Source organism: Nycticebus coucang, chromosome 9 (assembly GCF_027406575.1).
Source record: "Nycticebus coucang isolate mNycCou1 chromosome 9, mNycCou1.pri, whole genome shotgun sequence".
Classification (NCBI taxonomy): Eukaryota; Metazoa; Chordata; class Mammalia; order Primates; family Lorisidae; genus Nycticebus; species Nycticebus coucang.
In genome coordinates, this window is record NC_069788.1 from 116,311,081 (window position 1) to 116,336,351 (window position 25,271).

Consider the following 25,271-nt stretch of genomic DNA (forward strand, 5'->3'; position numbering starts at 1 on the left):
CTGCTGCTTCTCCATCACCTCCATCACCACCAGAAAGCATTTGCAAGAATCAGACCTTGGAAAACATACTCAGGGCTCAGTAGGTGGCCATGCCCGTGTACCCAGATAGCCAGCCATATCCATGCCAAGCAGTTATTCTTCAGATGATCTCTTTGCTATCTTGAGGCCTCAATGTGGTGTTTGTCCAGCACTGTGTGTAAATGGGCATAGGTGTGTTCAGAGAGAGCGTGGCCACTCTCATCCTGCTCACTTCACATGGCTGTATGCCTCACACAAGGCCGTACGCTCTTTACAAGAGCCTCCTGTACATCTTTTTGTGTGTGTGTGTGTGTGTGTGTGGTTTTTGGCTGGGGCTAGTTTTGAACCTGCCACCTCTGGCATATGGGACCAGTGCTCTACTCCTTGAGCCACAGGCGCCACCCCATAAATATCTTTAAAATCCCCAGTTAAATTATTGCCCATCCTTAACAAGAAATACTACACAAGTATTAACATGAAGTACGAAGTTCTCTATGTAACAGTAAGAAATGTCTCTAAGACAGGTGACAAGCACAAGACATGCTTATAGTATGTCAGGTTTTTTTTTTTTTTGTAGAGACAGAGTCTCACTTTATGGCCCTCCGTAGAGTGCCATGGCCTCACACAGCTCACAGCAACCTCCAACTCCTGGGCTTAAGCGATTCTCTTGCCTCAGCCTCCCGAGTAGTTGGGACTACAGGCGCCCGCCACAACGCCAGGCTACTTTTTGTTGCAGTTTGGCCGGGGCTGGGTTCGGACCCGCCATCTTCGGTGTATTGGGCCAGTGCCTACTCACTGAGCCACAGGCACCACCCTTCTTTTCCTTTTTTAATACTTTTTTTCTACTTTAGAAATTATGTTTACTGGCTTGGCACCTGTAGCTCAGTGGCTAGGGGCCAGCCACATATACCAGAGCTGGTAGGTTCGAATCCAGCCCAGACCCGCTAAACAACAATGACAACTACAACCAAAAAATAGCCGGGCATTGTGGTGGGCGCCTGTGGTCCCAGCTGCTTGGGAGGCTGAGGCAAGAGAATTGCTTAAGCCCAGGAGTTGGAGGTTGCTATGAGCTGTGACGCCTCGACATTGTACCCAATGTGACATAGTGAGACTCTGTCTCTAAAAAAAAAAAAAAGAAAAGAAAAGAAATTGTATTTACATATTTTATCAGAGAAAGAAGGAAAGAAAGAGAAAGAAAGCAAGAGAGAGACAAAGTCTAACTCCTGTAACTCCTTCCCACTGACTTCTTTATTCTCATAGATTTTCCAGCGGCAGCTGTCACTGCTCCCTAAGTCTTCTCTATGAGAAACAGGTGGTTTTTCTGACTCATGCTGCTCCCCATCCTAATGGCAGTTCTCCAGGTGAGACAGTTTAATTTGTCTGTATGCAGCACCCATGGCATGCACAGATCTGCAGGTGGGTCCATGCCCCTCTCCACACCAGACACTACTTCCTCAGAGTAGCTCAAGACCATGTCATCTTCACCAGATCAACTGAAATTCCAGCTTCTCTCACTCATGCCCAGTCAAGACAAGTCCATAGTGTCCTGGGCTTAGGCAATTGCCATTGTGAGCCCCAGCACAAGGGGCTGACATTTATCCCAATCCACTTCTTGAAACTTAGTCTGAATCACAGCTCACATAGAACTCATTAAAGTCAATGCTGTTTCTCAAGAAGCCAAATCCAACAGGTGCAATATAGGGGTCTGTGGAACCATGAGCAGAGGAGGGGCGCCCTGGAGGTGAGAGTATGGAGTGAGCATTGATCCATCTCCTCAAAATTTGCCTCCAGTAAACACAATAATCTCATCTTCTATTCAGTTATATCATCAGGGAAATCCTCTTATCTCTAGAAAAAAATGAGAAAATAAGCAGAGGGCAATGTTTCCAAATTGTGCAAAGATATGAAATCCAAGTCAGAGACATGGTCTCTAAATACACAGGAAACCAACCAAAAGAAAGCTTGCATTTGCTCATTATTTCATCCAAATGTAGTGACAATAATAATGACCTTCCATATATTGATAACTACCATGTGCCGATACATAGCATTGTGCTGTGTGCTGAACGTATTTAAACTGATTTGATTCTCAGTAACAATTTATTTTATTTTATTTTATTTTTTTTTTTTTTTACTTTTTTTTTTTTTTTTTTTTGGCCAGGGCTGGGTTTGAACCCACCACCTCCAGCATATGGGACCGGCGCCCTACTCCTTGAGCCACAGGCGCCGCCCTCTCAGTAACAATTTATAAAGGAGATATTACTATACACATTTTATAGTGAACAAACCACAGCTCCAAGAGGTTGAATCTCTCCCAGGAGCACAGAGCCAGGACAGGAACAAACTGGGATTTGAACTCAGGTTTGTAGACTATGAAGCTTGTGCTCTTAACCATTAGGTTAGACACCTGATGGATATGGCTACTCCGCAGGTTGAAAGTAGAACTCCTCATCTTTGCCCCTCTTATTCCCTCATCCCCTAATTTATCTGCCTTCCCTACTCGCATCCACTTGCTCAGGCCTCAAACCTAGGAATTTTGATCCCCACATCTAATCATTCACGAATTTCATTGATTCTCTCTCATAACTATATTTATTATTTTATTGTCATGTTTGTTTTTGAGACAGAGTCTCACTTTGTCACCCAGGCTAGAGTACAGTGGCATCATCATAGCTCACAGCACTCTCGAACTTCTAGGCTCACCCAATCCTCCCCTCCTCTCCCCTTGGACTCCTAAAGTGCTTAGACTACAGGCATAAGCACCCATGTCTGCCTGTCTTTAAATCATTTTCTATGCTCTCTGTCCTCACCTCCAGCCGCTTTAGTCCAAGCCATAGCCATCTTTTGCCTGATGGCATGGTGTCCCCGCAGTTCCTCCCCTGCCCAGAACTTGCATGATGATTTATAATCCAATCCCCCTTTATAGACTCCATGACAATAGAGCTCCACCGCTTGTTGCACAGGGCACTTAATATTTGAAAGATCAAAGATAGCTAGGAGTCATTATTCACATTTCATCAATGTTATGGGCTGAATTTTGTCCCTGCAAAGTTCACATGTTGAATCTCTAACCTCCAGTACCTCAGAATGTGATTGAAGGTAGGGTATTTGAAGAACTAATAAAGTTAAGGTGTAACCATTAGGGTGGACCATTATCCACTATGTCCTTATAAGAAGAGATTAGGATACAGAAAACAGAAGGAGGGCCCTGTGAGGGCTCAGCAAAAAGGTACACGTGTCCATCTGCAAGCCAAGGACAGAGGCATTAGAAGAAACCAAGCCTGGTGACGTTACCATCTTGGACTTCCAGCCTCAAGAACTATGAGAAAATAAATTTCTATTGTTTGAGCCACATAGTCTGCAATATTTTGTTTCAGTAGCCCTAGCACGTGAACACAATCAAGAAAGGAAATCAGACCCAGGGAGGTTGTAGGATTTACCCAATACTGTATAGTTAATTAATCATGCATTAATCACATTCTGCCTTGTGATCACTCTTTTATGCCAACTCTTGTAACTGATTTAACTCTTTTATTATTCAACTGCTTGAATGTTTGGGTCTTGTCAGTCCAATTGGCACACAGGGCAAGGGCCCTGTCTTACCCTCCTCAGTATTCCCAGACTTTCTAGTTAATCTCAGTGCTTAAAAATAAGTTTTTGATTCATTTTTTGTCATTGTGTGATTGACACATTTGGATGGGTAAAACGAAGCCTCGTGGCCTCGAGCAGTGGTGTATGCCTGCGATCCCAGCTACTCAGGAGGCTGAAGCAGGAGGATTGTTTGAGCCTGGGTATTTGAAGCCAGCCCAAGCAACATGATTCCCTGTCTCTAAAAACAAACAATAGGTCACACACGATGGCTCACACTCTGGGAGGCTGAGGTGAGAGGATCCCTTGAACTCAGGAGTTTGAGACCAGCCTGAGCAAGAGTGAGACCTCATCCCTAAAAGTAAAATAAAATAACAAAAGATACATAAAATAAAATTAAAAAGGAACCTGATCTCCAAGAGACACATGCAAAAGGGCCACTATTTCCAGAAATGGAAAATGACTCATCTCTGAATCTCCAAATATAAACATCAAGATGACTGACTAAGACATGATGGAAGGCAATGACACACAACCTTTGAAGTTAGGATGGTCCATTAAAGAAATAAGGGGTGCTTGTGTATGTGTATGTGTGTGTGTATACATGTGCACATGAGAAGTAGGGAGAGAGGCCTGTGGGTTACTGGCTGTAACTTCAGAGTAGTCTCTATGAAATGCAAAGGGCCTAAAGGCATTGAGCAGGCAGGTGGCTTATGCCAGAAGCCAATGACCCAGCAGGAACTGCAGAAAGACTAGAAACAGGCCTAGATCCTGGGCACCAGCCCAACTCTCTCAAGCAGACACACAAACATTTCACAGAGGAAATGTCCATGGGATAACACTGCCAGTGCCCAGCCATACTCAGGAAGGAGGACATTTCTGCAGTGTTATACAGCAGGGTAGTGGATGGAATGAGGTACAGCCCTTCCAGAAGTGAGAGAAAACCCCACTGAACTAATTATAAGACTTCCTTCCTGATATACATCCACACAGGAAAATTCTCAAACATGGGCATCATTTGCTTAAGATGCTTAAATCTGGAGATTCACTACATTGGCTTAATGGCTCAAGGTGTTTTGACAAGGTGGTTTCAATGTACATACAATGGGCCAAATAGCACCATTTGCCCCTCTTTCTCTCTTGATGCATTCAGCAGGAGGACTACTGTGTACTCAACCCTAAGCAGTTGTGAGCAGAAACAGAATACAGAAATGAATCTGTAGTCCTGCAGCTTACAAATCCTGCCATTTACACACCAAAATATAATAGTGTGGTGTTTGGGTGATTATTTTTGGAGGTGATTTTTTTTCTTTCCTTTTCCCTGTATTTTCTAATTTTCTACTTTGATGAACATATATTACTTCATTAAAGTACGAAGTAAACACTTTATTTTTTAACAAATATTACCTTTTACTTGCTGGTATGTGTCCTAACTTTCTTCTTAAGGCTTTAGTTTCCAGAATTGGGAGTAGTTATGTGTTAAGCTGTATACTGGTGTAGGTCCAATCACACAGTCATTAAACAGAAGAAGCTTAAGAGGTGTGAAGATATGAAAAGAGAGTAAATATAAAGACAACACTAAAGATCTCTTAAGGCTGAGAAAGAATACTCAAGGAGGACAACATGGAAGGGGACCTCTTTCCTCAAGATTGGGGTTCAGGCTTCCTTGGAGAACCCCTTCCTTGGAGAAGGTGTGGTCGCAACCCATTGGGTGACAGAGAAGTTTGCCCAGGGCAGAGCTGCTCCACAGTTGTTGAGTGAGCAGGAAACAGTCTTCAAGGGTGCAGGGGGAACTGAGGCTGGTGAGGGGGAATCAGAGAGCCACTGTGGGTTTAAGGCCTAGAGCACATGGTGTCCACCTTGGGAAGACACGGGATGGTGGTCACTAGGGCTGAGCCAGGGCTGCAAGATTCCCAAGAGCTGGAGCAGAGCACCACAGGATGTCACTAACTAAGCAGGTGTCACCACACACAGATGTCACTAAGTGTCACTAAGCAGCAGGAGCAAGAAATAGCAAACAGCTCAGCAGAGAGGAACCAGGAAGAGATGTTGCTCTAGCTCTCTCTACTGGCAAGCTTTAATATTATGTTCATTGTCAGGTAGCAAATTCTTTTTTTTTTGTAGAGACAGTCTCACTTTATCGCCCTTGGTAGAGTGTTGTGGCATCACAGCTCACAGCAACCTCCAGCTCCTGGGCTTAGGTGATTCTCTTGCCTCAGCCTCCCCAGTAGCTGGGACTACAGGCACCCGCCACAACGCCCGGCTATTTTTTGTTACAGTTTGCCCGGGGCCGGGTTTGAACCCGCCACCCTCGGTATATGGGGTCGACGCCCTACTCACTGAGCCACAGGCACCACCCCAGGTAGCAAATTCTTAAAGCACATTATCCCACAGCAGGTACTGCAGGGTGAATTTGGAGCTATGAGGCAATAAATTGACAGTTGGCATAAGCTGTTATCAGTCATTATAACAGGGGTTGGCAAACTTTTCCTGTGAAGAATCTGAAAGCAAATAGTTTATGCTTTGTGAGTCACAGTTTGTCCAAACCACCCATGCCTGCCTATGTTATGCAAAGGTGGCATAGGCAATTTGTAAAATTGTAAGCGTGACTGTGTGCCAATAAAACCTGACTTATAAAACCAGCTGGTAGATTTAGCCCATAGATTATAATGTATCAACTCCTGATATAGAACTACAGAGTGAAAACACTGCTGTCATGCAAACAGGATTATATTAGAGGGTAAGGGGGCACAAGTGCGCAGACCTGAGTGGAGTCGAAACTGAGCAAAAGGAATGTAAATGGAGATGATAATGTCTACTTTGTAGGGGGTTTTGTCTAGACTAGTGAGCTAATGTATTAAACTATTTAATAGTGTACTTTATAAATTAGTATTATCTCTTAGGGTCTGTACAAGGCAAAATAACAGTCCATATTATGCCTTACTCTTGGCTCAGAAGGATTAAGAAACTCATCTGAAATCATACAGCCTGGTAGAGCTTGAATATGAACTACTAAACTATCTGATTCTTAAGTCCACATTCCTCACCATCATGTCCACTATCCCACTCTTTTTTATTTATTTATTTATTTTTGAGACAGAGTCTCATTATGTCGCCCTCCGTAGAGTGCTGTGGTGTCACAACTCACAGCAACCCCAAACTCTTGAGCTTAAGCAATTCTCTTGCCTCAGCCTCCCAAGTAGCTGGGACGACAGGCAATCGCCACAACACATGGTTTATTTTTTTTGTTGCAGTTGTCATTGTTGTTTAGCAGGCCTGGGCCGGGTTTGAACCCTCCAGCCCCAGTGTATGTGGCCGGTGCCCTAACCACTAAGCTATGGGCACCAAGCCAACTATCCACTCTTGAGTGGTCCCAAACTGAGCTGTTTTCTTTACTGGCAACATTTGATTTAACACGTTTGATCTTTGGCAGGCTAGGACTTCCAACCTGAAGTGTAAATCATCTCCTAAAATGTCCAAGGCACATAAAGATAAGAAGTGAGAGAAATCTGACCATTCCATGGCACCTCATTGATTACCAGGCCAGTTCTGCAGAAGTGGCTAGCTAGATCAGTGTCCTGTTTCGGGACCTTGCAGGCCATGACTTCTTTTTCCATGACCTTCCCAGATAAAGAATCATTCCTTAATCAAGGGTAGAACATTTGGACTACCCCTTAAGAATTTGAAAGTACTGCAGATGTTGATTCTGATCAAATCTATACCATAAAAGCTGGGTGCAGTAGCTTATGCCTGTAATCCTAGCATCCTGGGAGGCCAAGACAGAAGAATCCTTTGAGCTCAGGAGTTCATGACCAGCCTGAGCTGGTCATGAACGCAGGCTGGTCATGAATGAGACCCTATATCTACTAAATATAGAAAAACTAGCCAGGCGTGGTAGTCCCAGCTACTTATTAGCTAGGCTGATGCCACGGCACCCTAGCCTGGGCAACAGAGTGAGACTTTGTTTAAAAAAAATCTATACAATAAGGTTTATTAACATGTATTGTTCAACAACAGAGTGAGACTTTGCTTAAAAAAAAATCTATACAATAAGGTTTATTAAAATGTATTGTTCTAAGTAATTTCAAATAGTCTTTCCAATTCTGATAACAACCCTGGAAGGTAGGTATTATGGTCCCTGTTTAACAAGTATGAAAAGTTCTTTCACAGACACAATTAATCTTCAAGGGAGGCTATTTAATGGTATTCTATGTGAAGAAGGGAAAAACGAGGTTTGAAGAGAATGAGTTGCCCACTCCACTCATCACCATATGAATCCACATCTCCCCAGATTCTCAGGTTAGTGTGGAAACACAATGCATTATATTCATTTTAGCACCACATGGAGCCAGGTCCAAATCCCAGCCTCATCTCTTTCTAGCCATGTGACTCATTGCTCCTTTTCTCCAATGAGAGCAATTCTTCATGGTTTTCTGGCTCTTATTCTGGATATTTTTCGAGGGTGTTTGTACAGCAAATATCCTTGGATGATAGAGATAGTGTATCACTACAAAGCAAAGGAAAGATTTACTTGTTGTCCAGGATAACGAATATAATGTCTCCCTCTGGGGCAAGTGTTAAGCAAGTTTGCTAGAAGCCCCCTTTAAAAGATTAGGGTTTACTGAGCTTGGGGTCACCCAGCTGTGACATAAACTCATTGTATATGCCATATCTACCTGGGCCTACCTCTGCATGGCCCACAGGACTTAAAGAGCAAGGGGAGCCAACAAAAACATGACCTCATTCTGCCTGCTATACCACGAGTAAACAAAAAGTCATTTGTTTCTGACCCTGGAGTCTCCCGTCTTCTGCCAGCATCTATGTGGCAGCTTAACTTGGCAGCAAGTAAGTAAGGTAAAATTTCAAACACTTCCCAACTTTTGGAGGGAGGCGGAGACAGCATCTCTCTCTGTTGCCCCAACTAGAGTGCAGTGGTATCATCACAGTTCACTGTAACCTCAAACTCCTGGGCTCAAGTCATCTCCTGCCTCAGCTTCCCAAGTAGCTGGGGCTACAGGCACAAGCCAAATACCTAATTAATTTTTCTTTTCCTTTTTTTTTTTTTTTTTTTACAAAAGACAGAGTCTCATTCTTGCTTGGGCTGGTCTCAAACTCTTGACCTCAAGCAGCTCTCCTGCCTTGGCCTCCCAGAGTGCTAAGATTTGTAGGCACAAGCCACCTCTCCCAACCTCACAATTCTTACTTGACACTACCATCCAAATGTCAAAAAAAAAAAACACAAAAAAAACAAAACAAAACAAAATCAGTAACTCTCACTTTCTCACCTCCCATTGCACCTCACCTTCCTGTACTTTGGTATCTGCCCTAGTATAACACTGAGCTGTTTTTGCTGTTGTTACCAAAGACTGATAGCAGCCCTGTTTCAGTGGGGATTTGACTACAAGTGAAATCCTTCTGGACCTCTGCAGGCCCTAACACTAGGGGCACATTTTCCTGAAGTGCTGCACTGTTAGCTCCCACAGACCACACTTTGCTACCTGTCTTTATGGGCCCCCTTCATGGATTCCTTTTCCCTTGGCGCCCCACCAATGCCCTGCCTCTCTCATTGCTTTGCCTGCCCTAAGTGAACTCACTTACCCTGTTAGTTTTAGAAACCTTGTATATGGTGATGATGCCCTAATTTTAGCTCCAGTCCAGATCCCTGACACAACTTATTGGCCACCTGCTGAGCAGGTCCACCATGAACTCAAGCACTTTGAACAGGTATCTGTCCATCCCTGGCCCTCCACACCAGCTAACCCTTCCTCCTGGTCCCACCCTCAGTTTGTGCTACATGTAGGCCCCTCGTTCCAGGCAGTCATCCTTTAAGTATTTCTTTGTTTCCAGAAGCCATACCCACTGCCCATCAGGGACTCTTCCTACTTATATTCTCGCTCTGGTCTCAATCCTTCCCACCTGGGGTGACGGCAGTATCCAACCAACTGGGCTTCCTGTCTCCTCTTGCCATTGTAAAGCCCATTGTTGCCAGAGTTATGCTCCTAAAATATAAACCAAATCTCATCTTTTCCCTGGTTAAAACCCTTGACTTTCTCCTCACAGCCTACCTGACATTGTCAAGGTTAATTAACACATGGATCACCAGGCTCTCTAATGTTACCTCCCACCCACTCCTGAACACCCCCCACTGAGTATTCCTCCCATATGTCTCCTATGGCCACTACCACTCAAAATGGAAAGAGGTGGGGAGGAGATGTCGCAAAATAGCATTCACTAAATGGTGTTAACCGCTTGTAATTTTTATTATCTGAAGCCAGAGTTATAACATGTTGCATTAAACATTAGTTGCACATGTTCACCTGCTTCAAACCCGTTAAGTGTTCTAAGTTTTTCTTTAAAAAAAATTATAGTTTGCATCAGGCACCATATTTGTACCCAATTATTTGCTATCAAGTTTGTTTGCACCTCAGGGTTCCTTGCAAACAAGCTGAGCGATTCCTTTATTCTGCCCAGCTGAGGTGCTGAAAACTAGGGTTTCTTGACGATGTATCCATTTATATCTATAGCTATATCTATCTATATATGTGCATAGAACATGTACACGTAATTAGTATATATTACATTAAATTTTTTTTCCTCCTTCGTCCTCTAAGCAAACCAACCAACACCCCGGAGTGTCCAGCAGGAGGCGCCGAGGGCAGTGTGAGACCTGCGGTACCTTCACTTTGTGGAGGTGGAGATGGATGATGCTGCAGCGATGGAGCCCTGCTTCCTTTCTACAGAATCAGTGTGAGGAAAGGGAGCAGAGCCGCGTTATTTTACGGAGAAATTTGTCGCACTCCAGCTCCTACACGTAGGTAGTGTCTGGGGCGTGTGCGTCCCCCTCGCCGACCCCATGGAGAGACCCTGGTGGTGGCAGCTGGGGCTCCTTTCTTGGCTGCAGCCGGCAGTAACCCGACCCCGCCGGCACAGAGACTGAAGAAGCGCAGGGGACAGCGGCGAGCTGCGAACAAAAGCCCTTGGCACCGGGCCGCAGCCCAGGACGTGGGGTAAGCAAACCGGCCCCCGGCCCCGGGAGATGTGGGGGCTGGAGCCGCCCGGCTCGCTGCATTCCAGAAAGCCCACCCCACCAGCATGCGGTGGGGGGAGCTCGGAGGGCACCTGGGGGCGAGCATCTGAACCCAGACTGGGGTGGGTGGCACCGTTAGCACGTTCAGATTCGGAGATCTGGGAGGATCGAGGCGCCTTCTCGATCCCTCGCGAACACCCGGTGGATGGCGGGGGGGTGGGGGGCGGACATCGGAGGCGGATGGAGCCCCTAGTGAGCACTGCGGAAGGCAAAGACAAGAATTGATCACCCCTCCGGAAGAGCCTTTGGGGAATTCTCTCATTCCTTTCATCACCCTTGGTCCCCCTGCCCCGGTCTCCTTAGGAGTGGAAGATCAACCATAAACTTCCTCCCTAGGCAAGCAGGGTCCCCTCAGCAAAGCGCTTCGGGATGAACAGGCCTCTTCCTTTTTTGTTCCTGCAGAGCTGCATCCCAGCAGCCCGCCTAAGCGACGAACAAATACGCTAATCCTCCCGGGAATCCTCCAGCGCCTCCCTCGCTGGCCGCTGCGTGCACTTCTATCTTTTCATTTTAACTTACAGCAAGGCAGGGGATGAATGTAGCGGGCCTCCCTCCGCCCCGCGTTCCGGGGCTCGGGGAGATTGAGGCTGCTCTCTTCGCAAAGTGCCCGCCCCACCCCCAGCCCGCCCTGGCGCCCAGCCTGAGTTTTTCGACATCAGCTTTATGATTTACGTTCCAGTAGGCTTCTGAACCTAATCCGAAAGCGGATTAGGTTGGAGGGGGTGAATACGGATGAGGAGGGGGGAACTGCTCTCAAATGTATTCCTTGATGTCCCGCCTTGTCATCCTCAGAGATCCCAACAAAGGACGGGGCTCAGCCATGGTGGACCCGGTGCCTGAAGAGGAGAAGGCGGGAGCTGAGCCCGCTGGCTCCGGAGAGGACGGGGCCGCGGCGTCGGTGCCCCCCGACGCCCAGGGCGCCCAGCAGCCCACGGCCGCCTCGGCCTCAGCCTCTGCGGCAGGGCCCCGCAAGGCTGAAGTCCCATGTGCTGCAGGAGAAGGCGGGCGGCGGGAGCAGTCCCCACTGCTGCACCTCGACCTCTTCAACTTCGACTGCCCGGAGGCGGAGGGCAGCCGCTACGTGCTGACCAGTCCCCGCTCGCTCGAGGCCTGCGCCCGCTGTGCGGTCAAGCCTGTGGAGCTGCTGCCGCGGGCCCTGGCCGACCTGGTGCGCGAGGCTCCTGGCCGCTCCATGCGGGTGGCCACTGGGCTGTACGAGGCCTACGAGGCGGAGCGGCGCGCCAAGCTGCAGCAGTGCCGGGCCGAGCGCGAGCGCATCGTGCGCGAGGAGAAGCGGCGCCTCTTCACCCCGTTGGGCCCTGCGACCGCCGCGGCCTCTGCTCCGAGCGCCGGCAGCAGCAGTAGCTGCAGTAGCACCAGCCTTCCGGCCTCGCCCGCACCACGTGCGGCCCGCAAGGCATCGCCCAGTCCCTCCCCCGCCCGGACCCAACCCCCGCCAGCAGGTTCTAGGACAGGCAGGAAGAGCCACTCGCTGGACTCGCTATCCCGCCGGCGTGAGGGTGCCCTCAGCTCCGAGTCTGGCGCATCGTCGTCCTCCTACAGCGGGGAGAGCCTTCGGGAGCTTCGCTGGCCACCACGGGCTTCGGCCAGGAACAGCTGCCCAGCGGGGTCAGTGTCCTCCGCCCTCAACCCTCTGGGCCGCCCGTCCGCCCTGGCCCTGGTGCCGATCACAGGCAGGAGCTTCAGCCTCGGTGACCTGAGCCACTCGCCACAGACCACTCAGCACGTGGAGCGCATCGTGCGCCAAGTGCGCACGGAGCGGGGCCTGCGCCGGGTGCCCGAACGCGACCGGAAGATCGCGGCGCTCATGCTGGCGCGGCATCAGGAGGAGCGCCTGCTGCTGGAACAGCGCGCCGCGGCCCACGGCCAGTGGGAGCAGCAACGCTTGCGCGCCGAGCAACGGCGGGAGCGCGAGGAGCGCGAGAAGCAGCGCGCCCTGGAGCAGGGCCGCCGGGCTTGGGCCGCGCAGGTGGAGGAGCGGCGCGGCCGCCGAGGCCGCGAGGAGCGGGAGGCGGCGAGGCGGCGGCAGCGGCAGTTCGAGCGCAGCGAGGAGCGGCGGCGGGAGCTGGCGGAGCGCCAGAGCCTGCTGCGGCGGGAGAAGGCAGAGCGCACGGCCCGAGAGGACCGGCTGCGCAAGCAGCAGCAGGAGCAGAACCTGAAGCAGCGGGAGGAAGGCCTGCAGGAAGGGCGCGAGCGAGCAGACCAGGTCCGCAGGGAGCGGGCGCAGCGCGTGGCGCGCACCAAGCAGCAACAAGAGGGCCAACTGCAGAGGGAGAAGCGGGAACTGAGCCGGGCGGAGCGGGCGCGCCACGAGGCGCTGCGGCAGGGGCGGGCCCGGCAGCAGCAGCAAGAGCGAGAGGGCCTGCGGAGTTCCCTGGAAGCCAGCTTGGGCCGCGCGCAGGAGAACTACGAGCATCTGGTGGAGCAGCGAACCCGGGAGTTGCGGGAGCGGGCCCAGAGAGAGGAGCTGCAGGGTCGGCGGGCCAAGGAAGCGGCGGAACGCAAAGAGCGGGAGCATCAGGCGCACCTGGAGGCGTTGGCCCGGGCAGGGGAGCGACGTCTGCAGCATGCGGCGCAGGTGGCCGAGGAGGCAGTGCAGCAGAAGGCGCGGCGCGTGGGCCAGAGTCGCCTGGAGAAGGAGCGGGCCCAGCGGGCCAACAAAGAGAAGGTGGAGAGGGACGAAGACAGTCGCCGGCGAGAGCTGCTCCAAGCCATCGGGCGCAAGCTGGAGCGCAGCGAGCAGCTGTCGCGGGAACGGCGCAGTGCGCTTGAGAGCTCCCGTTCCACAGCCCGGGCCTCCTTCCACGTTCGCGAGAAGGTGCGCGAGGAGACTAACACGCGCTCCTTCGACCGAATGGTGCGGGAGGCCCAGCTGCACGCCAGCCTGGACCGCAAGTGACAGCAGCTCTCTACCTGCCAAACTGGCACACACAGCCCTGTGGAGCCTCCCTTGGCCACTTTGACCTTGCATAGGAGACCTATCAGGAGCGCAGCACCGTACCCTCTCCAGGCTTCTGACCAAAGAGGCAATGAGAGGATGGACATGTGGGACCTGTCCCCTGCGCCCCCTTTGTTTTTTAAAAACTTATTTGAGAAGACATAGCACAATCTTTGCCCACATCCACCCTTGGTGGCTCCTGCACTATTCCTTGCCAAACTTCCTGATGTGTTTCTTGTGCTGGAATAGAGAGGATCTGGGGGAAAGAGGCTGGTCAGGCCTGGGAAGAGGGTCCCCTTAGGAGAGAGTGCAGAAGTGGTTCTCCCCACTGCTCTAAAACAGTTGCCCCACGCACCTTTCCTATATTGGTGTCTGAGCTGATCCCATCTCACCTTCATTTTTCAAAATATGGCAAGTCACACAAAGCTTGGAGGCCTCCCAGAAAAGCACAGCTCTTCCAAAGTGCCAAGACACACCCAAGAGACCCAAAAAGCTATTGATTTGTGTGTATTTAACTCTTAATCAAACAACTTAGCCGGGCGTTGTGGGGGACGCCTATAGTCCCAGCTACTCCGGAGGCTGAGACAAGAGAATCACTTAAGCCCAAGAGTTTGAGGGTGCTGTGAGCTATGACGGCACAGCACTCTACTGAGGGTGACAAAATGAGACTCTGTCTCTAAAAAAAAAATAATCAAACACCTAAGCAAATTCTCATCTTAGTTCTGATAGATTTTCGGTTGAGTCCCCTAGGTTTTCTAGTTGGGCAATCATCTGCAGATAATGTTTGTTTCTTTTTCCCCTCTCTCCTTATTCTACCAAGTGTCACAGGAAATTGCTTGGTTTGGTGATGCTGTTTAGCTTTCATGGAAGCCTCCAGCCCCTGTAGGAGGCAGTTCCTTCAGCAGCAGTATTCCACCTAATTAAGCTTCGTTGCAGGGTGATTTCAGAGGAGTCGGTGTCTGATACGGCCTCTCAGTGCGGGGCCCACTTGTGAAGACAGCAGCCATGCCTTAAGAAGCAGCACTACCTTATGTGCCTGCCCAGGCCATTCCTGCCTGAATCTCCAGCCTTGGATGCAGTCTCAAGGATGGGCCCCAGACAGTTTGGAGAGTAGGATTCCCTCTGTGAAGGAATCATCTCAGCTGCTCTGAGGACAATTAGGGTATCCTTGCTGCTTTACTGTGGTGGCTGGAGAGCTGGAATTGCCTCTTTGTTGAGAGTTGTGCTCGATATTATTGGCAGTGTATCTCCTTCCCCTATACCCCAGGAAAAAGAGAGTCTTCTCTTAAATTTCCTGGTACCCTCTCACCTATGACTCTAAGCATTTAGTCAGTTTCTCCATGCCTCACCTTTCCCATCTGCCAGATGGGGCCATCAGTACTCCTCTCCAAAGTCTCCTGGATCCAAAGCACCGCTTTAGTATTATTTGTTGGTCTTCTTTGTGCCTTTCTTAACCTGGAGTTGGGAGACAGGCAGACTGCTGTTAGCCTAGTTTATTTCTGGGACTATAGATTCCTGGCATTGGAAGGGACAGTGCATCGAACACAGATGGTCATTTAGCCTCTTGCGGGAAATACTTGCAATACCAACCAAGCCACTCCCTGGTATAAAAGGTTACACTTAGTTGTCATCAGGCAATTTTAACCCTTAAGAGTGCTACCCTTCCATAAAGCTAAAATTGGCCCCCTGCCATAACCACTCTTTGATTCTGCTTTCATCAGGGAAGGTCAGAAGGAAAACATCACTTTTACATTAAATCAAGATCAGAAAATTAAGTTACCAAAAAAAAAACAAAAAAGGAATCAGGGTACAGAACTGCTACATTAGACATATTTTGTGTATATTCTGCTGGGCAGAATTATCCCTTAAAAGGCTAGTTTTTTGGTTTGTTTGTTTGTTTGTTTGTTTGTTTTTACAAAAGGCTACACACACACACATACATACTTCATCAATCCTTCACCCCTACCCCATCACATGCCAACAGGTATAAAAGGAGTATTGTGTAGAAAGAAGTAGTCCTTAGGTGTCATGTTTAAGATGTGAAACCAGAAAAGAAGCTGTGTACCAAGGTTTATTTCTTGAATGAGTGAATTTTTCCCTAAAATTTTCTTGTTGATAACTAGGTTGTCAGTGAGTTATAATAATTGGTATTGTCTGTGAGTCAGGAGCATTTAACTGAAAGAATAATGTGATTTTGGTTCCTACCTTGTGGTTCTTAAGTTGGTAAAAAGCTTTTGAAACTTCATAAAAATTTTCACCCTATAACCACTTACTTCCAAAGTATGTGCATTCCTCTGAGGAGACAATCTGAGTTTTTGGATAGGGCACTAAAAGGTAAATAGGTGATCTTACCACCCAGTCTGTTTGGTGACTTACTGACTTTGGGTAGATCCTCCCTCTGTGCCTTGGTTTCCCCAATAGGGACCATGATTTCTGCCCTCTCACACAAGCACTGTTCCCAATTCTGTCACTCTGGAACTGCAGGTGCAGTTACTATAAACAGGAAGGGTCATGTGACTGTACTATGGCTAGAGAGTGTAATGTGCTATCATGACCTGGTGAAAGGAGTGGTCTTGAAAAGTACATTGCAGATGATAGTGTCACACATGATGCAGAAGCCCAGGCCTGAATGTCACCAAATTAGAGGTTTGCACTTGGAAGCACACTGTGTGAAGGCAAAAACCTAGATTCTTAAAAAAAAAAAACCAAACAAACAAAAAAAAAAAAAACAGAAATCCATGTAGCTGAGCAGAAACCAAACCTAGTGACAGTAAACAATGGTTCCTCCAAATTCTGGACCATCCACTAGAATATAAACCCACTTCTACATTTTACAATAAATGTCTGTGTTGCTTCCTGAGGAGAAGCAATTTCCAGAATTTTTTCTGGGCCCTTTATTTATTCTGAAATGCAGCAGGAGAATGTTGGAGGGGACCAGAGATGGTGGGTGGAGAATGGCTCCTGATGCATGTTCTGCTGGGCAGAATTGTCCCTAAATAACATTCTAACAAGTGCTCAGAATTTGCCTTAGAGAACCACGGAAGTTTTCTTACCATCCAGGAGATTGCAGCCTTGATGAGGCCATAGACCTTCACATTTACCCTCTTTGGACCATCCCCTTGTTTGGAAAAGAGAATGTGAAGTGGGGCGAGGAGGGATGGGAAGAGTTATAAGAAACTTTACTTGGGTTCCTTACCAAGTAAACAAGCAGAACAAAACCATTTCAAATGACATCATCGGTAAAATTTAGTTCAGTGTCCTGCTCAGGCAGTGACCAACCCCTATGTCATGTCTGGGCGGGAAGATGGAAGTTTCCTTTTGAAAGCCCACAGACTGAGTGTCCAGTGGGGGCAGTAACCAAGGCAAAGATTCTGTGGGATAGTGAAGATGTTTTAGAAAATACAATTTGTGTTCAACCCAGTCTTTAAAGTCCACCACTTACCATTTCTTCTCCTTTAAAAAGTCCATTGAAATAGAGGTGACTACATAAGAAGCTGTATCTAGTTTGCCATTGAATCCCCTGTAGCGCATGCTTTCACACATATAGTAGTCACTAAATACTGGCTGCAGAGAGGGATGGGTGCACAAAGGAATGGTGGAGGAGAAATGTGCCTCGATCAGACAGGCAGAACTTCATCCATTCAGCAAATTCTTCAAGCACCTGCTATGTGCCAGCCACTGCTCTTGGCACTGGGGAAACAGTTTCTCCACTCATTGAACCCTGGCAATCATGTATGCTGCGAAGTCATGAGCAGATATCTTTGTTTCTTTCCATGCTGAGCTTAACTATTTTCAAACCTTTCCCACTTCCTGGGGACAAGCCATGTACCAATCATCATCTAGTTACTGGTGCTCTTTTTCCCTTGGAGGCGCCTTAATTAATTAGGTCAAATTCATATCATGCACTTAATCAGCTTTAAACTACAATAAAAAGAAAGAGAGTAATTACCTTCCAGGGCATTGTCTGGCATGCCTTTAAGAGAGGCAGTACAAATAATGATCATGGGCCCAAGCCTCAGGCAGCACGGAGTCCCAGGTGACCAGAGTACTTACTCCATCATTTGACTGTTCTTGCCGAGATAAGAAAGTCAACATCACAGAGGCATTTCCAGTTTTAAAAGCACCTCCAAAAAGAGATGTCTGGTCAATACTGAATTGATGAGAAGGTTTAGTGAACCAGAATATCCCACTTCATAAGCTTTCCAGGTAATTGAGCCCATAGGTAGACTATGATGTGCAGACCTGCCTTTTCTCCACTGACTACATCTCTACTTTGTTTACCCTAGAGAAACGTTTGGCAGAGGAACATACGGAAATGTGGCATTTCTGGACACAACCTGGAAAGTAGTCTTTGGAGACCCCAGTGGCAGAAAACTCTCTGTTTCAGAAATGTTGCTTAGGCCTTATATGTGGCACGTTTGGTCTTTGGGTGTCCGACATAGCACCCAAATATTACACCTGAGCATATGCTTTGATTAAGTATGTTTTTAAGCAAGAGCCCCTATCACTTCTCACATGTGGGTGTCACACAAAACCCCTGGCACTGTCCGTGCAGCTCTCCCAGCCCCTTGCATCTCCTCAATAAGCCTCCAGCCCTTCACCGCCGGCCCTGCTGCTGCTTTGGTCCCCCACGGGTCAGGTCTAGGACAGCAGCTGGAGTTGGCAGAGGTGTTGGGATATAGGGTGTGGGGAGCATTCTTGCTGATAACATCATCATTTGCAGTTTTATTACTTCCTGATCCATCAAATACAGTCATGTCCCCCATGAGCACAGAAACCCAGTCTAAAGTGATTTTTAAATTAGCTGCCATTTTGAAGTATTCACGCCTTTCTTCCTCTTTACTAGTACGGTATTGATGGCATATGTACATGTCAGACACTCCCACAATTCACAGGACTATCAGAAAGATGATTCGTATCTACTGTGTTTGAACACGTGCCCCTACTGATCCCACCATGAGCATTCTTTTTCTTTTTTGAGACAGAGTCTCACTTTATTGCTCTTGGTAGAGTGCTGGGTGTCACAGCTCACAGCAACTTCAAACTCTTGAGCTCAAGTCATTTTCTTGCCTCAGCCTTCCACATAGCTAGGACTACAGGTACCCACCACAATGCCCGGCTGTTTTTAGAGACAGGATCTTGCTCTGGCTCAGACTGATCTGTGAGCTCAGGCATCCATCAGCCTCAACCTCCCAGAGTGCTGGGATTATAGGGGTGAGCCACTGGGCCCAGCCTGCATGAGCGTTCTCACAGTGTTGCAGTATTCTTGCAGAGGGAAGGAACCTGTAGGCCTCTTACTCTTCCAGGGAAGGATAAGCTCTGGGAAGAAGAGCTGCCCTTTGGTAGGGGTCCATTGTTTTCACCTACCTCCAGCCCCAGTGCTCTGACCCATAAGTGTGGCATCCACATTACATTTCCCAATTCTACCACTGACATTCATGGTGACAACAGATTTTCATGCTGCCACCTCACTTCTTCTCAGTGTGTCTTCTCAGGATGAGGGATTGATTGGGGAATAGAATTAGTTGCCCATATGTTGACATTCAGGAACATCTCAGTATAAGAAAGGGACTAACATTCACAAAGTTTTGAAATCCAGTCCATGTGGTTACCACACCTTCAAGGCAAAGAGTTTGTCAAAGGAGCAAGTGTCTTGACTTATTCAAATTATCCCATACACTTCCACAGGCCCCTCTTGTCAGCTATGAAGTGTAGACACTAGATCAAGTTGGTTGGGAGCTGTTGTATCAGTTAATATTTGAAAAGCAGTTAGCACAGTGCTTGGAAAACTGCACTCAGTTTGTGCATATTGATATTCTAAACTTGGGAAGAAGGTAAAAGAAGGTAAATTGAGCTTAAGCCAGGTGGACCCAGTGGACACCAAGCTTGCATAGTAGCCCTTTTGGGGTTGCCTGTATCATTTGCGGCATAGCACTCCTCCAGCTTTGCAAAGGAAAGCTCTCTGGAATAATGGTATCTCTGGTAATATGCAGTATTCCTGGAGTATGGGAAAAAGCAATTAACTTGTTTACCAAATTACCTTGTTTGGCAATAAAATCAACCCCTGGTGATAATTTTGGCCATTTTATATTAAAACTTTCTAAATGATGACTAAAATGACAGAATGCTTTAAAATCTGTATATCTTTCTTGGGCAGAAGAGAGTGTGCTTCTGGCTGGTGATACCCAAATTCTACAATAGTGTCTTTAGCAGAACCAAGCAGAAGACGTTGTGGGAGAATGACTACTCCAGGGGACTCTGGTACTGCAGGATGTGACAGTACCTGGCAAGGAGTCCAGGCCACATATTCCCATGGTCACCTGGGAATGAGGAAGAAGGTCTGGGAGACCAAGCTGGGAGAGTGCTGATGGGCCCACTACAGAGCAGACCATGGAACAGGACAGACAGAGGTGGATGCACGTTGGTGGATGCATCCTAAATAAATGACTTTCTCTGAGGAGCGTCCCCAGTCTCCTTTCCTGGCCCTGTAAACAGCTGCATGGAACTGAGCATCAGGACTGGGTTTGTGGGCATCCACAGCCCACTCTGGGTGTATAGCCATGCACAGAGGTGCTGAACAGTAGGCAGGTCCATGCTGGTTCTCACCGTGCATGGGTAAGGGAGGGCAAAGTGTGGCAAGCTGCCAGGAGCTCTCCTACCTTGTCGCCTTTATTCTGTCCTTGGATACCATATAGGGAGGCCCCAGTGGACCTCAGAGACCAACTCAGCCCTGAGCAAAATAGTAGAGTAGGCAGAGTGTGATACTCAGGAACATCTGCTTGTTTAAAGAGAACCTGCAGGGCGAGCAAGTAAAGTGGTAGCAGAAGGGAACAATTTGCTTGTGCTGGGATTGCAAGGGTAATTAACTAATGCATGCCATATATACACTGGGCAGGTGACTCTTTTAAGCACTTGATCCTTGCAAGATCTTTATGAGGTAGGTACTATTATTATTTCCACCTGAAAATGATAAAAATCAAGGCACTAAATTTAAGCATCTTGCCGACAATAAATAGCCAGTGTTGGGCAGAGTAGACTCAGTCTGGCTACACAGCATATGCATTTTATCAGTATGTTCTATTGCTTCTTAGGAATCAGTGGTAATGATATTTCATTACAAAGGGTCTCTCCTGGAGCATCCTAATGGGCATTTGATTCACTGGCCACTATGCCCACGTGTAAGGCCTGTAGAGAGAAAGCTTGGATCTCATTTGGACCAGGTAACACTAAGGGTGGATTGAGACTCATTGACCAGAGGTAAGATAAGGGACTCTAGTGCTGACCCTAAAGCTCACCACATTTTGGATGGTATATTGCTAGAACAGAGGGTGGTCCCTGGGCTGGCAGGATCCACATCGGGTAGTACGTGGGTGGGACCATCAATCTGTGATTTAACAGGCTCTTCAGGTGATTCTTACGTACATTTAAGTTTGAGAACCACTGTTCTAGAACTATGCTTTCCAAATCAGTAGTCACTATTCACATGTGCCTATTTACATTAAATTTAAATAAAACTAAAAATTCAGCTCCTCAGTCATACTAGCCACATGGCAAGTATTTAGGAACCACATGTGATTGGTGGAGACCAGTTGGACAGCACAGATATTGAATATGTCCATCATCACAGAAAATTCTAATGTGTAGCCCTGCTCTAGAACCTTGCCACTCCAGAGTGTGGCCCACAGACCAGCAGCATTGTCATCACTCAGAAGTTTATTGGAAATGAAGAACTCAGGCCCCACCCCAGAACTTCTGAATTCAAATATGCATTTTTTTCAAGTTTCCCTCAGGTGATTCATGTTGCACATTAAAGTTTGAGAGCCACTGCTCTAGAAGGCAAGTCCAAGTCAAGTTCAGTTTGCCATTGGTAAGTGCTGATACCTCCTTGTTCCTTGACAACTCGTTCCTGCCTGGCAAATTTCTGTCATTTGGGGCTTGGCTACAACTTCCTTGGCTACCAGATCATGATATTTTGTTTTACTTTATTTATTTGTTTTGAGACAGAGTCTCACTGTGTTCCCCTCAGTAGAGTGCTGTGGCATCACAGCTCACAGCAACTCTTGGGCTTAAGCAATTCTCGTGCCTCAGCCTCCCAAGTAGCTGTGACTACACGTGCCTGCCACAACACCTGTCTATTTTTTGGTTCTAGTTCTCATTGTTGTTTGGCAAGGCCTGGGCTGGATTCAAACCTGCCAGCCTTGGTGCATGTTGCTGGCACCCTAGCTGCTGAGCTACAGGCACCAAGCCTATTTATTTATTTGTTTAGGAGATAGTCTTACTCTGTTGCCCAGGCTAGAGTATGAGCCATCAGACTAGCTTACAGGAACCTCAAACTCTTGGGTTCAAACTATCCCCCCGCCTTAGCCTCCCAAGTATCTGGGACTGCAGGCACTTGACACAATACCTGGCTAATTTTCTTTTTTTTTTTTTTTTTGAGACAGAGTCTTACTTTGTTACCCCTGGTAGAGTGCATGGCATCACAGCTCATAGCTCACAGCAACCTCAAACTCTTGGGCTCAAGCAATTCTCTTGCCTCAGCCTCCCAAGTAGCTGGCACTACAGGTGTCTGCAAGAGTACCTGGCTATTTTTAGAGATGGGGTCTTGCTCTGGCTCAGGTTGGTCTCAAACTCGTAAGCTCAGGCAATCCACCCGCCTCAGCCTCCCAAGTGCTGGGATTACAGGCGTGAGCCACCATGTCTGGCTAATTTTTCTGTTTTTAGTAGAGACATTGTCTTGCTCTTGCTCTTGCTCAGGCTGGTCTTGAACTCCCGCCCCAGCCTCCAAAATGCTAGGATTACAGGCAAGAGCCACCTCACCAGCCATCTTCTCCGCAGTTTTTTTTTTTTTTTTTTTTTTGAGACAGAGTCTCAAGCTGTCCCCCTGGGTAGAGTGCTGTGGCGTCATAGTTGTCAGCAACCTCCAATTCTTGGGCTCAAGCGATCCTCTTGCCTCAATTTTTATATTTTAGTAGAAAAGGGGGGGCTCACTTTTGCTCAGGCTAGTCTCAAACTCGTGAGTGTAAGCTATCCACCAGCCCCGGCCTTCCAGAGTGCTAGGATTACAGATGTGAGCCACAGCGCCGGCCGTCTTCTCCACATTGTTTACAACTGCCGTCTGTAGCCTCATGAGTTGTTTTCTCTTCTGATAGTGATCTTGGTCTTCTTCTTTTTCTCCAGGGTGGCTGTCACTGTCTGGCACCAACCACATAAATCAGGTGCCCTGGGTAAGACAAACTTTCTCGTAGGCTTCATAAACACAACTTTAAGGACAGCAGGAACCGTCATCCGCTTGTTCTTGTCACAGGTCAGTGAGAGCCCATTAAACATGTTGAGGAGGTCCATGGCAGTCTGGCCTCCCTTGGTCTTGTGGGGCAGCATGCCTCACAGGCCTGGTCTGCCAAAAGATATAGCTGGAGGCCTAAAAATGGTAGAGGATAGAGGAAGATTTGTATTCATCCATTTGCAGAGGAAAACCAGGTACTTTAACTTGTTACTTAGAAACTGCTAGAAGTATTGATGCCCTCACAGCACATGACCACCACCTCCTGGCCCCATCAATACCTGTGTGGCCACGATGGCTACCAGGCAGCCCAAGAGATGGCTTTGGTCATCAAGCACCAGGACCTATCCCTTTGCCTTTGGCAGTTGCCTGGGTAGATCATGATATTTTAGAGCTCAAAGTCAAGTCAGGCTTCCACCCACACCCATCTGTTCATTTGAATGATATGAACAAGGCCCCTCTCCTGGTCACAAATTGTGCTCTAGACGCTCTGCACATTCTGATCTTATTGGAGTGGTTGGAAGTGTCCCAGATTTGGCTTCCAGCTGTCCCTACGTATGTGGTTTTCTGGAAGATGTTTTCCTGCCAAAGGCAAAGGGGGAAAAAGCTATCCATTAGAGCAATCTGATAAAAATCTCCCCTTTAGGCTGCCAGCTGCCTGTTTATTTTCAGGATGTTTCTTGTACTCAGTATTCCCAGGTAGAATTGGACACTTCTTCACATGTAGGTACTTGTTTTTGTCATCACGTGAAGCCAGGAGTTTTCATGAGAAAGTCTGGCCATTCACCTGCTTCCTTCCTGCAAAGGGGAGTCCAGTGGGCTGGACTTCATCTCACCTGATACACACGTGGCATTAACAGACAAGCCTTCCTGCTTTTTGCTTGAGATTCACAACAAAAGATAAGAGTACTGAAGCAGTTTTATGTGGATCCAGCCCAAAGCTCTGGCCGGAGGTTTCACAGTCTGCCTCTGTTGCCCTAGGAGGGTGGAGAGTTCTGGCCGGGCTCCCACCTCCTGTAGCTACTAAAGAAGGGGAAACCAATGGAAGGGGGGGGAAGGAACTGAGTGAAACTTCTCTGGAAAGGAAAGAGGCTGGTTTATGGAAAGTTATTAAAATTAGTAAAACCATCTTTATATTCAAGAAAGAAAAACATGCAGTGAGATCACAGAAATAAATGAGGGAAATGAAAAAGGAGAGAGGTTGGGAAATATCAATATTGAGACGAGACCATACAAAGAAAATTCAGGGGTGGTGCCTGTGGCTCAAAGGAGTGGCGCACCAGCCCCATATGCTGGAGGTGGCGGGTTCAAACCCAGCCCCGGCAAGAAACTGAAAAAAAGAAAAGAAAATTTAGGTGGGATATATATCTTGTGAGTCTGAAGATGGCTAAATAAGTCAATGACTCAACAGAAAAATCAGAGGACTGTCACTGGAGCCATCTATGGCAGCTGAAGCAAGATCCAGGGAGGAAGGAGAAGGCGGGTGCCTTACAACTTTATTGTTACAATTTAGGTCCTGACGCAAAATGTGTTCATAGTTTATATGTATCAGATATACATGGACAAGAGTAGACAAGACTCTTTTTTTTTTTTTTTTTTTGTAGAGACAGAGTCTCACTTTATGGCCCTTGGTAGAGTGCTGTGGCCTCACACAGCTCACAGCAACCTCCAACTCCTGGGCTTAAGCGATTCTCTTGCCTCAGCCTCCCGAGTAGCTGGGACCACAGGCGCCCGCCACAACGCCTGGCTATTTTTTGGTTGCAGTTTGAACCCGCCACCCTCGGTATATGGGGCTGGCGCCTTACTGACTGAGCCACAGGCGCCGCCCAGACAAGACTCTTTTAAAAGTTGGGTGGTGCCTGTGGCTCAAAGGAGTAGGGCGCCAGCGGCATATGCCGGAGGTGGCATGCTCAAACTCAGCCGCGGCCAAAAACTGCAAAAAAAAAAAAAGTTTCCAAAAATTCTCAGCACTCTGGAAGGCTGAGGCGGGCAAATGGCCTGAGTTCACGGGTTTGAGACCAGTCTGAGCTAGAGTGAGACCCTGTCTCTAAAAGTTGCCGGATATTGCGGCAGACGCCTATAATTCCAGCTACTTGGGAGGCTGAGGCAAGAGAATCAATTGAGCCCAAGAGTTTGAGGTTGCTGTGAGCTGTGATGCCACAGCACTCTGTCTAGGGTGACAAAGTGAGAATCTGTCTCAAAAAAAAAAAAAGTTTCCAAAACTTCTAGTAAAAAGAATGTACAAGTAATAAAAACATATACAGAAGGTGCAAATATATATATATATATATATATACACATTTTAAGAAAGGAAAAATCTGTATTAAAATTGTAATACT

At 47.7% G+C, this 25,271-nt stretch overlaps 2 protein-coding genes across 2 annotated transcripts; one reads left to right on the top strand and one right to left on the bottom strand.

Annotated features, from left to right (window-relative positions):
* Nucleotides 1-10,377: 10,377 nt before the first annotated feature.
* Nucleotides 10,378-11,515, bottom strand: LOC128594790 (uncharacterized). Its single transcript, XM_053603656.1, has 4 exons — nucleotides 11,503-11,515; nucleotides 11,366-11,385; nucleotides 11,213-11,333; nucleotides 10,378-10,892 (listed from the first exon to the last, which is right to left on the bottom strand). The coding sequence occupies exons 1-4, from the start codon at nucleotides 11,513-11,515 to the stop codon at nucleotides 10,378-10,380; spliced, it is 669 nt and encodes a 222-aa protein (XP_053459631.1).
* CCDC177 (coiled-coil domain containing 177) lies at nucleotides 10,490-13,731 on the top strand. The gene is made up of 2 exons (XM_053601728.1): nucleotides 10,490-10,613; nucleotides 11,486-13,731. Exon 2 carries the CDS (start codon nucleotides 11,514-11,516, stop codon nucleotides 13,611-13,613), a length of 2,100 nt encoding a protein of 699 aa, XP_053457703.1. The 5' UTR covers nucleotides 10,490-10,613; nucleotides 11,486-11,513; the 3' UTR covers nucleotides 13,614-13,731.
* Nucleotides 13,732-25,271: the final 11,540 nt, after the last annotated feature.